Consider the following 17,409-nt stretch of genomic DNA (forward strand, 5'->3'; position numbering starts at 1 on the left):
GGTAAAGAGAAAGGGACTTTAATTAGGCCTCCGGCACACATCAGACGAAACACGAAATTGCTTCTATTTCACGCCTTTTTTTTGTGTGGTCGTGGTATTACACCGGGCGTGCCGGCCCATTCGTGCTAAGATGTTAAAGCGGGCACTACCACTGTTGAACAACATATCCAAGAATATAAAAATAATGGCCAAGTGGTTTCAGTATACTTTTTTATTACGCAAATAAATTAGTTCTATATTTTTCTGCAACATGGCGAGGGTGGGTTTTATTCCTACATGATCATTATGTCTTCCGTGAACACGAAAAATCTTATAACGAATTTCTTTTGAATACGTCAGTCGGTAGCTACCGTCTTGGTCCATTAGCTGTTACTTGTAATATAATAGTTATTATCTATAGGTGTAAAAGTCTCACTGAAAAGGAACAATATCTACATCTGTGAAAGCGATTTAACGGAAGTCGGTGTCGTGAGTTTAAAAGGAAATAAGTTTTTTTGTGACTATCAAACGCCATTCAGCTATTGTATAACATTAAAAAACACTTTTATACACCTGTCACTGATTGTTAACTGACCAATGTAATTGTCTTTTTTAATTAAGAAAGCTAATGTAAATAGTCTACTGGAATATCAAAAGGTGTAATAATAAATTCTCCACAAACAAATACAACTTTCAAAGTCAAATGTTGACGAGTACTATGTTTAGCAATACACAACACTTCAACGCTCAAATATCAAACCCATACTTTCAAACATTACCGGCGACAGTCACGATTCGCTATCAAATTGTACGTCTTATAGAAACGAATTGATCAATGTTTCCGACAATTTCTTATGTTACATGTGTACATTGGTGTGCCGTACGCGATTGCCTAATGCAGGGGTTTTCAACCCGTTAACTCGAAAACCTCGAAACTCTGCGGCAACTTTTTTACTGCTTCGACTAAATAATGGCGATAATTAACTTTCCTAATCGGTGACCTTTTACGGCCTGTGCTTCTGTAATTTAGGAGATTGCGATATAGTTTCCCATGCACAAGTCGTAGTGTAAAAAAGGTTGAAAATCACTGCCCTGATGCATATAGGAGTCACGTACGCATGTGCATTGCTAGGGCCAATGTTTGCATAAGTTCTCATGTTCCGCGTTGATTTGTTTGAATTTACTATTTGTTCTCGAATCGACTATCGTGTTGGAATTATTCCTTAACGACTTTATGTACCGTAATAAATTAGATGGAATTGATAAGAATCGGATGAGTTGCTTTTCGACCTTTTTTATGCTAATTATATAGATTTGGATAAATATAGATTTAGCATACTTTACTTATGACTCACTAACAAATATAATAATACGATTTCACAACAATAATTATGCAATAAAATAAACAACAAGAGCGTCAGTGGTTCAGTGGTTTGAACACTTGACTTGTAATCTACAGGTCTTGGGTTTGAATCCCGCCATGTACCAATGTGATGTTCGAATTTTCGTATGTACATAATTTACCCGACGTTTTTACGGTGAAGGAAAACATCGTGATGCAACCTGCACATATCGGCGAAGAAATTCAAAGATATACCTACCTACCTACGTATTAGGGTAGGTTCCAAGCCCTTCGGTGGGGACGTATAGTGAGCTGGTGATGAAAATAAACAACACTGCTTTTGTGATATTTTTATTTAGATAGTATAACGTTATAAGGAGCAAATTACCTAGTATAAAATTAATTAAAGGCAATCAAGTAATATGAAAACAAGATACATTTCTATCGTAGAGTAATAGGATACTCACGAAGGAAATGTCGCCTTTTGCGGTGACACAATCTATTTTATAACGGTACCTCGTAGATGGATGGCGGACTTATTTAATGCTAGATGCTTACTGATCACTTTTGTAGGGGACAGGTAGCGGATTCGATATGAGTATCCCGGTTTTATAAACATAACGAGCTGTCGCCCGCAAACTTTGTTAGCGCAAATTTGAACCACGAGTTACATCATTTTGACAGCGAGGAATTAAAAACAAAGTAGCCTATAATATGACCGTCTAAGTCAGCTACCCTTCAGTGAAAGCCCGGTCGAAATCGGCCCAGCCGTTTCGGAGGTTGCTCGGAACAAACGCGGTTTGCGGACAGTAAGACAATTTTTTTTAAATACGATTTTCGTTGTGATAGATGAGACGTTACGTTTCAGCAGTGAAAACCCATGGTTAATGTACTATTTATTTCTTAACATTTCTTTCTAGATAACTCGATTTAGACTGACTTTAAAAATTCGTTACCATAAATACATTATTTGTAAAGTCTATAATTTTAACTATAATCTGTAACATTTTGGTTGTCCTGTCTATTTATGTAGACAGTTGTTTGTGTGCCAATGTCGGCCAACCATACCCAGCCGAAGAATTCGCTGAATAGGCGAACAAAATTTTCTGGACATTCGACTATTTCCGTCCGGCTTCGGCTAATTCCGTTGATGTCGGACGATGACTCCGTGCTTTAACACACACACGAGATGTTAATCTAATCGTCCTAATATCAACCTTAATGGTATGAACATAAAGATTAAATAATAATATTTAATAATTATTTAGCTTCATAGTTTATGTAACTGCAAATGTTAAGCCAATAAACACGTTTACTGTTGATCATATATCGACTTTTTGAGGTTATTATGGAAGACCCAATTTATCTTATATGTCTTTTTAAAATCATACATCTATATAATTTTAGTGCACAGATAACTTAAAAAAAATAAAAGCCTACTAAAGCATTTAATTAATCTCAGCATTATTGTTATTCCAAGAATGGTATTAATTTAGGTAAAAAGTAATACGTTTATACTAGCTCTAGGAAAACCACGGAATGTTATTATATTGTATACGCTTCGCTGATATCGCGCCAGAAAAACTCTGTAATTTGTTTTTGTATAAAACAGGATATGATAAAAAAAAAAAAAAAACATGAGGTAAATGCTAACATTTAGCGAAATACGAATATCTCTATAACTTTTGTGGCATATCAAGTGTAAACAAGATTCGTCTGATTGTACATTCCAAACGGTAATTTAAAATAAAAATGAACTGCGAAAAAGTGCAAACGGTAGTATTCATACAGTGAGACACAACAGTTTATTACCGTTTTTCTATTATAAAGATTAAAGATATTATTCCCGCTGTCGAATAGACATAAAGCACGTCTTACACTGCAGATAAAGGTAAATTACAATTACACAATGGCAACGGAACAGAGCCGCACGCGCCACCCCGTGATTTGTTACATTCGTGATGAATGAACGGTAATTGGGACAATTATTTGTTGTCTAATACCGATAATGTAATACTTGGTGAAGGCCTTAAGTTATGACCCGTCTAAGAAATATATTTCATGGACTAGGACAATTTAGGTCCGGGTTTCGTTTCATTTTGAATGATTACGAATCGGGATATATTCGTTTCAACAGAAGAATGGATTGGACGTGAAGTAGATGTTAACTTATTTCTTCATCCTGTATTTTAAATTGTTATTAAGGGTCAAAATACAAGTAAATAATCGTTACACAATACCCTACTTGCTCACGAATAGTTTTAGCATATAAGATATAATTACAAATGGCCCAGTAATAAGAGGTCTGGACACGGTGAAGGGTACCGTAGTGCTGTGGATTGCAAACATGTCCTCGGTGATATTTATTACCAACGTACGACGTACGAGAGATGTTACTTTGTTGCGTCGACCACCCGTCAATGTGGCTTTTTGCTCACTTGATTTTCTTGGAACAGTAAAGAGAAAGATTTTAGGTATGGTTTGAAAGTTATGAGTTACGTTGTAATTGATTTCAATGCAGAATTTTAAACATTCTTTAAATAATCGAAATAAACATTTTTAACAAATAAACAAAATCAGTAGAAACTATTTAACAGAAAAATCCAACTCGTGCACAGTTAATTTACAGGGGAACTATTCCTAATGGCAATATTTAACAATGCTAAGTGTTCAGTTTCATAAGTTTTTTTTCAATTATAAGATTGACATGGTATTGAGAAATCTATTTAAAGCACAGAAGCATACTTTGTTAGTACTAAATATACATTGATTGTTAGTATGTATTGCTTTAACTGTTCGAAAGCCATACTAAAATTGAAGTCATAACCGTGGCTCGGGCGCGGCAACAATGCTTGTTTTTGTTTCTCCGTAAACCGTTCAGGTGTTAGCAACTAAATATACGTTTGACGCCCAACGAGTTAGCATTGTGTGCGATAAGTTCGTGACTCGCCCGGCGTGCCAGCTATTAGCTCCCAGTTTGTGCAACCTCTCTATACAGCTTGCATGATCTCGAAGAAAAAGCTCAACATATTTTCGGCACTTCACGACCTATCATTTGTTGAGAAATCACTAACAGATTTTCATTCTTAACACAACGGTCTAAGCTTCAAATTCATTTAAACGTAACTGTACATCGATTACTGATTGCATTTATGCGATTAAAAACTTTATCACTAATCGATAAAGTTGATAATGGTTTGTTTACTTTCAAGTATCGATAAAGGTAAGTCGGGCGATAGATCGAAGTAAAAAATAATCACGGTCGTTGTATAGTGGCGCGATTCGACTCGAGGAGGTCATACGATATAACTTTTTGCCATTCGGTATTCAGAGTTGATCTTTTTTTAACCACCTTGAATAGACTGCCGCTTCACTTTAAATATGTTTACGCCGATATAAGTTTTTTGCGTCTTTGATGAAGTCCTACTAAAATGAATGTTCAAGTCTCCGAGTCTGACCGTTAGTGAAATAAAAAATATGGGTCGCATGTAATAAATTGTCTTACTAATATTATAAACTAGCTTTCGCTCACGACTCCATCCGCGTGGAATTAAAAAAAACAAAAGTGAGTAGCCTATGTATTCTTCCAGACTGTCCTTTATATCTATACCAAATTTTATCGAAAACCGTTCAGCCGTTTAGGCTACAAACTCTAACAAACATCCAGCCATCCATCTAAACTTTCGCATTTAAAATATTATAGTACGATGCGAAAGTTTAGATGGATGTTTGTTTGAGTTTGTAGCCTAAACGGCTGAACAGATATCGAGGAAATTTGGCATAGATGTTAAGGATAGTCTGGAATAACATAGGATACTTACATTTGTTTAATTCTACGCAGAGTCGTGGGCGAAAGCTAGTTTATAAATAAAACAGATAGGAACCAAATGTACTTTGTAGTCATTAGTTTAAACAGGTTTTCTTCCTTTGACATATGCACCGTTGATCGAGTCTCTAGTTGCGGTGGCTGAGGTTAATCGATTATATTGCATTTACTTTCTGAGAAATGTGATAAAAGAGGAACATTACAAGACACATATCCTGTAAGAAAACCACATTATTTAGACTACTAGTACCGTGCATTTTAATTATAAATTTCATATGGTTTTATTAAGAACTGTGAAGTGTCTAAAATTCTACAGGCGTGTGAAAATAGTTAAAATTCTGTTGGGTTGTTCATAAACATATTCAGACAAAAAACTTTATATTTTTCAAAAAAGGCGAAAAATAATAAGCCAAATAACAATTTGTAATAGTACTTTACAGCTCTTCTTCCGGAAGAAGAAGAGAAGGAGTAGAGGCTACAAATCATTTTGTACCAAGAATAATCCAGTATCACGATTTAGCGCTGTTGTCACTTCCAGCGTGCACTTCAGGCATATCACGATATCAATCGCCAAATGCCGCATGGTGACATCACTAGCAGCCTTGACAAGTGCCCTTTTGACATTTTACACGAACACTAAGCAATAGATGTGGCACTTGATTTATAGTAAGCGTACTCAAACCATGAGATTTAAATGCAAAAACTCAATGTATGAAATATACAGATGTCTCAGTAACAATATATTTTGGTACGTACTTTGTATATTTATAGCAGTACATACTTGCATTTGTTATATTTGCCCACCTAATAGGAGGTACTTTATAGTCGTTATTTAGTCAGCTTATAAGTCTTAAGTGTCATTTGATTGTAGTTCTCCACTATAAGAATTTATTTTGTTTTTATAATTGAGAAGTAAGTGCAGCACAATATGCAATTGTGACATAAAAGGTTAGAAAATATGATTTACTAGCTTTCTAACGAAAATAATAAAAAAAAAACAAAAGTGAGTAGCCTCTGTGTTCTTCTAGACTATCCTCTACGTCTATGCCAAATTTTATCGAGATCTGTTCAGCCGTTTGGGCTACAAACTCTAACAAACATCCATCCATCTATAATAAAGTTTCGCATTTATAATATTAGTAAGATTAGAATAAACTCAAAATCGGTTTAGTAGATCGATATCAAATATTATTTTAACATTATAAAGCTGCATTTTCACCGAGTAGCATAGGATGTGTTTATTTTTATTAAATTCCGAGCGGAAGACGTCACAAGCAAAAGCAAATTGTTTATAAGACCTTTAGTTACAATTCAATAGTCTTGTTCAAGGACAGCGAACTAATAGTTCCAATAAAACAAAGGACCCATTGTCTGTACTGTTTTAACTTTCACCGTCGCCATTGGACATTTTACAACAGGAGTGCATTATAAGATTGATTCAGATCTTTAAGATAAACTGTGATATGATCTAAGTTGAGTTGATTTTGTACTTCTAACAATGGGATCGTAAAATTGTCGGGACTTATCTCGGGTTCTATTGTTTCCTTAATGTAAGGCTTGAATAATTATTATTAGCAGTTATTGTCTCTTGGAAACCTTAGACATCAGAAAGAGTACAATTCCATTTTATTACCATATTTTATTTGTAATTCAAATCGTAGTCTTTAAGAACTTGAAACTTGTTTATTCTAGAAAATCATCATGCATTTCTAAATATCAATTTCAAACTGTTGTAGACAAAATTCTGTTGCAATCAATACTTGACACGTTTCTCAGAAGCTTCGATTGATTATTTTAATTAATCACGTACGATATACCTTCTAACAAATACGTACGATACGGAGAAATTAATAGACAAAGAATCAAACACTAACGTAGAGATGCAATCATTAAGGGTTGACGAAAATGTAAAGTGTTGAATGTCTAATTTCTCACTCGAATAGTCGACAATCCTAACATCGGGTCCTCAAAGCAAGTAAAATAATCTAAATATTTGAGGTCAAATATTTTTCTCAATAGGAGGGAACCCTTTAGCCTAAAATAACCCCCAGTTCAGTTTATAGAGAAGTATTTGAACATTGAATTATGCTGAAGGTTCTTTCAGGCAATAACAAGGTTGAATTTTAATGTTTTGTTTTGGAACAATGAATTGCCCTCATGCGTTGTGAAATAAATAATTCATTCTACAGGCAACCTTCTTAAGAATTTAACTTTTTATACTTTGAATTAACACGATCACTGCCCCAAGTCCATTTTAGTACTTTCATGGAGAACATTGGCATTCAAAGTGTTAAAATCCTACGCATTTTCCTCTTTGTTTACAGTTGTACCTTATGTCGCAATGATATGAGATAACAATAGCGTCTATAGAAATGTAGTTACTTGAACAATAAAATATGTATAACCTTATCGCCCAACTACTATACATACAAAGGAAGGATGTAAAGCTTGGATAGTGTTTTCCTAACCTATTCTTTAAAAAGAAAATCTTAAACGAGACAAATATACTCGTAATATTTGTCATTGTAATTGATTGAAAATAAAGCGAAATAACGAGAGTTATGTGAAGATATTTAATTTTTTTAAATGACAATCATCAGCTAAATTTATTATCTAAGATTGTCAAAAAACTATTACGTTTCTCTACATATTGAATTACAAGATAAGTTGTGAAATGTTACTTTATTAAAATAAATGATTCAAGGAAGTTTTTTTAATGTGAAATAAAATTGAAAGTAACATTACAGTTAGATAATTTTAAAAAATTGGATATGTACCAATGTGAAAAGAATTCAAAACTACAAATTAAGTCTGTAAATAAACATAACGTAACATTTATTTACTTTTACCGAAGCTGCCCCCACGCAATCGCATTATGTAAATTAGATGAGTAATTTGTGTCTTCTATCCAACAAATGAACTGATAGAACTTAAGCGTCGATTTCTACGCTATTTATGGATGAAGATGTACCTTTAGTTTTCTAACCTTCTTTTCTATAGACAGCTAAAAAATAAAATAGGTAGCTTTTTAACACACACAATGTCCCGGTAAATTTTATGTAACGAATAATAAATGTAACTGATATTACTTCTGGACCTACTAACAGGATATACAGACATGTATAAAACTCAAGGCCATAAACTAGTCAAATAGAGACCATGGATTCCATTCGTTTTTTGAATTTCCGGTAATTTTAAAGGGTAATTACTGTATTGGGGATTAGATATTATAGTGTGAAATCGATACGATTGCAAACAATTTCGTCAAATCGATTTTTCTTCGAGTAATCGAATCGTAATCGATACAACCGCGGCCTAACTCGATGCTTTGTAATTTAACGAGCAATCGAGGCTTATTAGTAGTAATGGGAATTTACGATACACGTTACGTAAGAGATTTGTTACCGAATCCACCTGAAGTTAAATTGCGTAAAATAAGTAAGGTATGTTTTTATTTAAGGTTATATTGGAATAAACTTGATGTGAACTGAAATTCGAAACTTTCATAGACTCAAAATTCCATTAAGGAAAAAAGCTGTAAAAGTGAATTCGTGACAAACTCACGTCGTGCCCTTTTGTGTGCATTTCTATTAATTTTTCTTGAATAGCTTTGACACAAATCACAAGCCATGGGTGCATTCGATACGCCATGCGCCTTGCGACCGCACTTCACAACCGAAACTATTTAGAAGTCACATTTTTTATTACCAAAAATGCTATCGGGCTGGTTTCTTTGTGTACAACAATTTTCGTTTAGTAAATAACTAGTTATACACTTTTTCAATGTGATTGTAGTGTTTTGAATAAATTTACATTTTAAATCAGTTCTTTTGTGTCACTGCGTTCATATTTTATGTCATCAACTTCGGGAAATTTGCTTTTAGAAAGTCATTATGAACTACAACAAAAAGTGTTAAGAGATTGCAATGCAAGAAGTGAAGTCAGAAATTTCGTATCGCCGACAAGACCAAAAGCTCCCTAAAAATCATCGATAATATTTCTTTCGACGTATTTATAACCTGTACTTCTCGTATTGCATTGGCATTCATAAGATTGAACAGCTGTCGATCGTATCAAAGTAATGAACGTTCTCCGGATGACAGGACGTTACTGACGAATTCTTTGTCGTTAACTCTTCATTTGTCTTTAGGTATTGCAACGCGACGTGGAATGCCACGGGCGCATCGTGAGCTCAGTGGTCCGGCTGTGTGGCGGCGGAGACGCGGCGCGCGCACTCGAGCGGCGCTGGCATCTGCTGTACTTGCGTGCCATCGAGTGGCAGTGTCATCTGGAGGCCTGCCTCGCTAAGAGTGACAACCAGGTAAAGTACACAGAAAATTTATCTCATGTTACAGTTTGGCCATTTGTATATGAAATATACGACTATGAATACGTCTTCGAAACCTATTTGTTTGAAATCCACTCTCTATTTGACTAAGGTCGTTAAACATAACATTGTGCGGTACGTCCCTTGCCTGTCTAGATGGGTTTACTGCATCGATAATCTATGCCTAAACCGGGTCGTAAGAGAGTAGTCGTTTTGTGTGAAAGCTGTGACATTAGTCAATACGCTCAAGCTTCAGTTAGAATGTCGACCTCACCACCGTGAGGTTAATTACTCGCAAGACGTGAGACCTCGAATTAACTATTTAAGGCGAACCGTTTTACCCATAGAAGTCTTCTTTCTTTCCAAAATTATTCTTTGTTTTACTTTTTAATTCTTTTTCTTTCTATCATAAGTTGAATAAAAGATTATTCAACAGTTGCAACTAGTTGCGGATCATCATTACACAACTTGCTGAGTAATCCCGCTTTCGACTGACCACAATAAAGAAAGTGTTTACTACTGACACGAAATAAGAACGGCAACAAAAACTATGATTTTAAGTACGTGAGGCACGCCGCCGCATCGTGGTATTGACCACAGCCGAAAGAAACGCAATTCTCTAAACAGAATGTATCTCGGTCGTTTATAGCTGTAATGCAAAACTTAAGATGCTTGGCTAGAATCCTCATTTCGACGGACGATTATGATAGAAGACACTCGTGAAATCTTGTATTTTAATATTCAAAACACTTTTATTAAATACTAGCTTTCGCCCGCGACTCCGTTAGCGTAGAATAAAAAAATACAAAAATGAGTAGCCTATGTTTTCTTCCAGACTATCCTTTACCTCTATGCCAACTTTCATCGAGATCCTTTCAGCTGTTTAGGCTACAAACTCTAACAAACATCCATCCATCTAAACTTTCTCATTTATAATATTATATTACTAGCTTTTGTCCGCGACTCCGTCTGCGTGGTATTAAAGAAAAAACAAAAGTAAGTAGCCTGTGTGTTCTTCCATACTCTGCTCTATATTTATGCCAAATTTCATCCAGATCCGTTCAGCCGTTTAGGCTACAAACTCTAACAAACATCCATCCAACCCTCCATCTAAACTTTCGCATTTATAATATTAGTTAGATTATTCAAAACTCTTCGCTCTCATAAAGTTTATCACCTTGATCATATAACAAGACTGTATTAAAATTGAATGTCGATGACTACGAAAGTAGGGAAATTCCGAAGAAATCATAGATTTGAATAGCAGTGGTGAATAATTAAAAGTTTATACAATTGTTACATTGATACGTGATGCAAAATTATTCAGATGTTTATAAAATTAAATACTGATTATGGTAACTACAACATACTAAATACGTAGCTACTAACTTCTTTATACTTTTAAATACTCCAATTAATAAATGACTCATGTTATTTTATCCTATGAGATAATAGTTTCTTTGTCTAAAACATGAGAACGTGGAAGTTAAAATAATATTATTCCTATTTGATTTTTAACAATGAACAATACCCACTATATAATTTGCAAATTCCTAGAAACCTCTAACAAAATGGCAATGATATTAAAATTTAAAGTGAGTACTTAGCCTGAATTGGTATTAATCGGACACAGACTTAGGAGACACTTGACCACGACTTCTTATTGTTGTGATGTAAGTGAAAACTGTTTTAAATCAAATAAAAATACAATTTAATTATCACTCTGTTGGTACACGTAACACATAGAATCTAGACATCTTCTAGATGTTTCCATGACAAAGTTTGTTGTATTCGCTTTCGTTTGCGACGCCTCGTTAGTCGTTTTGCCACGGACCTCCGCGGTGACAATGCCGCAATCGACCCCCCGTCGATACCCGGTCGCAAACGACCCCCCGAAGTGACAACCAAATGAGCGTGAACCATTGTTAAGTGAAGGGTTTGGCAAACAAAATAATATTCCAAAGTGTCAAAATATTATCAGAAATGGGTTGTAAAAATATTTAGAAATAGATTCATCATCATCATCATCATCATCTCCTTATCCTACTCCCGTAGGGTCGGCGCAACAGGTTTTTGTCCTCCACATAACTCTATCATACGTCATCTCAGTCATCACTCCCTTTTTGATCATGTCACCTTTTACACAATCCATCCATCTCTTTCTAGGTCTACCTCTACCGATGTACCCTTCCACACCCATAACTAACGTTCTCCTCGATTCTAACGATTGTCGATGTATTATTTTTTTACGGTGTTGATATTTATTTATATATCGAAAAATTCTCTATAGAATAAATATTTTCATCGTGTATTTTAAATTTATTTATCACATAAATTAAATTGTTTATACAATTTAGTCAAAATGTATTTACCAGCCCTTAACTAAGCGCATAAAGGGTTGTCACGCACCCTTATGCCATAAATCGCTACATTAAATCCGTGAGAGTTTTACTATTTGCGGCTAGAATTGACCTAATTGTATTACCGGACTTCGGGGCTTGCCTTTTTATTTATTTAATGGGCCAAAATGTATCTCTAGGGCTTTATGAACGTTGTGTCTAGCTATAAATTATTTGCTGTATTCATAGTTCAAATGAATAGCGAAGCTATAACTAGACGTATGTTATTTATTGGGTTTACACGCTTACTTGCGTAGCTTGAATGGTTTGCTAATACAATAGAAAATTATTTATTATATTTTTTTTATTTATAAGTCATTTTGTTTTAATTTTAACATTGTTTATATGTAGCATGGTCAACGTTTAACATTTTTTATTGAATTTATTTAATCAGGATATTCATAAAACGTATCAAATATGGGTGAAATCGTCAAAAACCTTAAAATTGATAAAGGATCGCAGTAGTTCAATAGAATAACAGCTGACGTATTCCGTATTTTCCAGGGTTGCCTCTCGATCGAGGCAGCGAGTGACAGTGACGAGGAACCAGCGCTGAAGCAACCGCGGCTGTGTCGGGGATCGCCGCGCAGGCGCACCCCCCAGCCCAGGCCCAGGAACCCCTCGCTAGACAGCAGACAGTCCGCCTCTGAGGTAAGGTATCACAACCATTTGCATCGTTTGTCGAAGTTCAAAGAGTTACGTGGCATGAACTATGACCGTGATCCTTTTTGTAAGCAAAATGTCTGGTCTTTTCTTTCTTGTTAAATGGCTGTTTTATTATTTATTTGATTGTTTTAAACTAGGAGGAGGGCGACGATGTGTTGAGGTGCGAGTGGAGAAGCTTGGTACCGGAGCGCGTAAGCGCGCGGCAGCGGCGCGACATGGACCGCAGCGATGAGCACCGCGTACCCGACCTCACGCACCTCTCGGACCTCGCAGACCTCACAGACCTCACACACAATGACGTCACAGACGGACACACGCCACCGCACAGCAGACTCAATGGTGAGTACTGACATAACACTCTTTTTAGTTCGAACGGGATTGGTATACTACATGGTAATGTTACTTAATGGTTAAATAATTCCTTTCGTAACTTTCCTATGGTTTATCATGTGAAAATAGTAGCAATTTCAGTACTTTTCTTACTTCATGTAAAGTGTCAAGTTAAGGTACATTATAGAAAGTTGAATTATCTCCCGTAGATTTCATGCAATTTCCATAAATGGTGAACAAAGAGTCAATCAATAACAAACCATCTCTTCAATGTAAATTACGCATCCGACTTTCCATATTCGCACAGATCGCGACCGGTGACTGACGCCCGTGCGATTTGCATAAATAAACATTGGCACGTTCAATCGATCACTACTCACAATATTGTTCAAATACCGACGTTTTATAAATAAACAAACAGACTGCGACAACGAAGTAGTCTATCATTCTACTGTGTCTGTTCCAGGCCTCAGTACGCAAGAGACAGAATCGATGAATTTCCACGAAGAACCCAAAACACCGCCCACGGTAGTCAAGAGGAAAAAACCAGTGGATACGTCAAAATTCAATCAAACCGATCGGAAATCCAAAAACTGTGCCACATTCTACTTCAGACATCACGACACGGATTCTGACGGACGACAAATGGTCGAGACGGACGAGAAATCGCAAGAATCATCTGAAGAAGAATGGACCTACGTTGGAAATCCTAAAATAGCTAATGAAGATTCCACCGATCTGATGACATCGTCCGTTGAGATACAATGCGAGTTGACACTTGATGAAAAGAAGGACAAACCATCACCAAAACCGAAGTTAGAATCGTCAACACCGGATTTACTGAAAGTGGAAGCGAGGTGTAAAGATATAGAGAGGCTGGTGATCCAAGCGGAAGAATTGGTACAGAAGCAAGCGCAACATCAAATGGCAAAGAAGAAGAACTCGAGGAATTTTAAATCGTCGTTGATAGATGAAGAAGGGAAGGCGGTGAGCAGGGGAAAGATGTCGCGGATAAAGGAGTGGCTCAACCAGAGTACGGAGGAAGAACGTGCCAAGAATGAAAACAATCAGGTATTTTTGTTTGATTTTTTTAACAATTAACTATTATAACAAATAAAATCCTTACATCATTATTAAGATAATAAGTTCAATTAATTAGACATATAAAATAGAATAGAAAATATGACGATTAACTCTTTTATTTCAGGTAAAAGAAACTAAAACATTGTAACATTAATTGACGTCTGTCTTGAACCACTTAACACCGTTACAAATTATTACAATCCTCTTATCTGACATAATGCAATTTTCCCTCTTCATATCACTCAATATAGAACCCTATTACTTAGTAATACGGTATATTTTGCAGTGTACGGAGAGCTACGACGCTTCGGGTGAATACACCACAGAAAGTGAAGTGGATACTTCTTTGACATCTGAAGAGCGCAACTTGCATTCGTCAATGGACATGAGCACCTCCACTTGTACTGTCACCCCGACACACCAAGCCAAGGTAATAACAACTCTATTGTTATCTGCTAAGCTTCAATTTTGTGCTATCTTTGTTTGTTTAAACTTATTGACGAATTAACAATGATGATTTAACAGAAGAATCAAGTGTCATGGTCATTAAATGTTAAGTAATGTTTTATAAAACATTTTTATTTAATTAATCTACGAATTATCTTTATGTTTAAATCTTGAAATAATGGATTATGTAAGGAAAATTTTTGAACATAATAGTAATAATGTTTAAAAATCATACTAATAAATGCGAAAGTTTAGATGGATGGATGTTTGTTAGCGTTTTTACCCTAAACGGCTCAACGGATCTGGATAAAATTTGGCATAGATGTTCCATAGTCTAAAAGAATACATAGACTACTTACCTTTGTTTTTTAATTCCATGCGGAAGGAGACGCGGGCGAAAACTAGTAATGTTATAAATGCGAAAATTTAGATGGATGTATGGATTTTTGTTAGTGCGTATCTCTATCAATCTAAATGAGATTTTTCTAAAAACCTCCGAAATATGTATTATTGATTTTGTTTTTTTGTTAATTCCGGGACATAGTCGCGAGCAAAAGTTAGTAAATCATATTTAAGCTTCACACATCAATGTCTAATACTGTGATTAACAAACTGACGTACTAATACAAGCAGGTGCAGCTGCGCAAGAAGCGGTGCGGTCCGCGGCCGTGGTCCGTGTCCTGCCTGTCGCAGCTGGCCGCGCGCGCCGACATACACAACATGTCCATCTCCGAGTCCGCGCTCAACACGCTCGCCTCGCCGCAGAGAGTCACCCCCGCGGAGTCTAGCGCACTACGTGGTAGTTCCACTACAGTGCAGGTGAGACGACTAGCCTACAAACAACGCCCAGTGTGTGGCAGCCTGAGCATAACGTGTGTGACTTGCATTATCTATATACATTAGGATCATCTTCCTGGCTTGGTAAATACAAAGTTTTGGACTGCAAAATTTTTGTTTATTGATACTTAAGGTTATTTAGAATCAGTCCTACCAGTCTTGTAAATTGTCAGATAACAATCCAACATGTAACATGTATGATGGAAATATCGAGTTATGCTAATGGTTGAGACTAATTAAGCCAGCCAGTGGTGGGACAGGCCCTTATTAGCAAAAGGTGGCAAGCTCAGCCAATACAGGGACAGCCGGCCGTTCCTGCGCTGGTTTTCAGCACAACATTTTAGTTTCAGCTTATCATGGTAATGCCACATAGAGTGGATTAATGCTACTTGACCAGCCGCGTAGTGAAGATGAAATCTAAAGTAAATACAGTTTCAATAATGGCCCAAACTAGTTTATTTTTACAAGAGTTTGCCATTTTCTCCATCTCCGTGGGCAAAAAGTTCATGTCACTATAAAATACCATGCGTATGATACATAAATATAATCGGCGGAACATGAATTTCCAAACATTTTAATTTACGTAAATATCATTCTTGACACCAACTTGACACTTTAGTGACTTTCTGGTTTAAATATTTCCATTGTGAAAACGAAAAGTACATAAAACCTCTGTGAGAATATGTTTTTGCACTTGTAACCCTATTAACTATAACTACAACTTTTACGATAACCGGCGATTTGCAAAGTGCAACTCACCCTTAGTTCGGCAGTAAGTGTGTATGATGCGTTAGGGGCACGTGTCGAGTACGAACACGATGACGGAGGCGTGCACGTCGTGCGTGGAGGCGGGCGAGCGGCAGTGCTGGGCGCGGCGCAAGCGGCTGAAGCTGCGCAAACACGCCGACAGCCGGCCCGCGCCCGCGCACGCCCGCGACCGCCTCGTCAAGTCGCGCTCCTTCTGCGGCCGCCTCAGCCCAGAGATGGAGGACGGCAACGAGAGGAGCGCCGCCAGCGACCCCGCCACCAGCAGGAAGAATAGGTAAGTTTGTGTGTGACAGTATTAGTAGACAGTATTAGGTAGTCTCAATGTTTTTATAACAGGTGTGTAGTCAGCTTTAAATTATTGTACAATTTTCCTTGAAATTGAACGTAGATCGGATATAAAATCTGATCTATTGGTATTCGTGTTTCTTATGCTACGCATGTCCAAAATAACATAGGTGTGCATGCATTATTTAGGCCTCAAATCATATTACCATCACAAGCCATTGCGCTGTTTATTTATAGTTTCATGAATCCAAAAGCCTAACACATAAATGAGGTATAAAGTTAAACTTAGGAATAAACTGAGTGTAAGCAAAATTTGTACTAACATTTGCTTATAATCAGTTTATTTCTAAGTTTAACTTTATACCGCGTTTATTTGTAAGTCTTTCATCTTAGGAATAAAAAATATAAATTGCAGATTCGATACAACATCGACGTCCGGCAATGAAACTGATGAGGAACTAATAAAGCAGCAGTTGACGACGATCGCTAATCTACGCAGAAGTATCGAGAAGACGCACATCACAACTAAAGAAGACAGTGCCATTCCAGAACAGAACGAGCCAGAAGTGGTCATCCCGAGTTTCAAACTTGGTCCAGAAGGAGGCCCAGTCAGACCGAGGATGGCCAGGAGTTCAGAGAGAGAAAGATCCTTCTTGGCGTTGAGTTTAGGAGACCCGAGTCAACTGTGGGATCTGAGTATAGATAGGGATTCTGATATTGACAAAAGTGTGACAGCCGGCACTGAGGAGCACAGCTCGTTCTCGGAGCAGGCCTGGGATTTCTACCAGGTGCGTGGACTTCATTTCTTAACTAACCTTTAAATAATTTAGAAAACATATGTCCATTACTGCTTTGATTCGTATTTACATTTCACTTAATTTAATATTATTATTCTACGGAGACATTGAAATTTAAAAGTAAAGATTTGTTAACGCCACTTGCACCATTATCATTTAGTTTTTTTTTGGTACGCCATACATATTAAATCAAATTGAAAATGTGAGATGTAAATTTAAAAATGTTGTACCAACAGGAAAAATACAACTCAGAGCCATACTCGGAGGCGCCGGACTCTGACGGGGCGCGGCGGCTGCTGGAGTTCGGCGACGACTACCGCAAC

At 36.6% G+C, this 17,409-nt stretch overlaps 1 protein-coding gene across 1 annotated transcript in view; it reads left to right on the top strand.

Annotated features, from left to right (window-relative positions):
- Positions 1-17,409, top strand: part of LOC106104041 — a 168,117-nt gene that overhangs the window by 125,148 nt on the left and 25,560 nt on the right. The window contains exons 9-17 of the mRNA XM_013283979.1: positions 9,298-9,468; positions 12,378-12,524; positions 12,677-12,878; positions 13,336-13,940; positions 14,239-14,382; positions 15,033-15,218; positions 16,031-16,278; positions 16,705-17,077; positions 17,323-17,404. Of these exons, the coding sequence (XP_013139433.1) occupies positions 9,298-9,468; positions 12,378-12,524; positions 12,677-12,878; positions 13,336-13,940; positions 14,239-14,382; positions 15,033-15,218; positions 16,031-16,278; positions 16,705-17,077; positions 17,323-17,404 (2,158 nt within the window). The remainder of the gene's footprint in view (positions 1-9,297; positions 9,469-12,377; positions 12,525-12,676; positions 12,879-13,335; positions 13,941-14,238; positions 14,383-15,032; positions 15,219-16,030; positions 16,279-16,704; positions 17,078-17,322; positions 17,405-17,409) is intronic.

Source organism: Papilio polytes, unplaced genomic scaffold (genome assembly GCF_000836215.1).
Source record: "Papilio polytes unplaced genomic scaffold, Ppol_1.0 DF823691.1, whole genome shotgun sequence".
NCBI lineage: Eukaryota > Metazoa > Arthropoda > Insecta > Lepidoptera > Papilionidae > Papilio > Papilio polytes.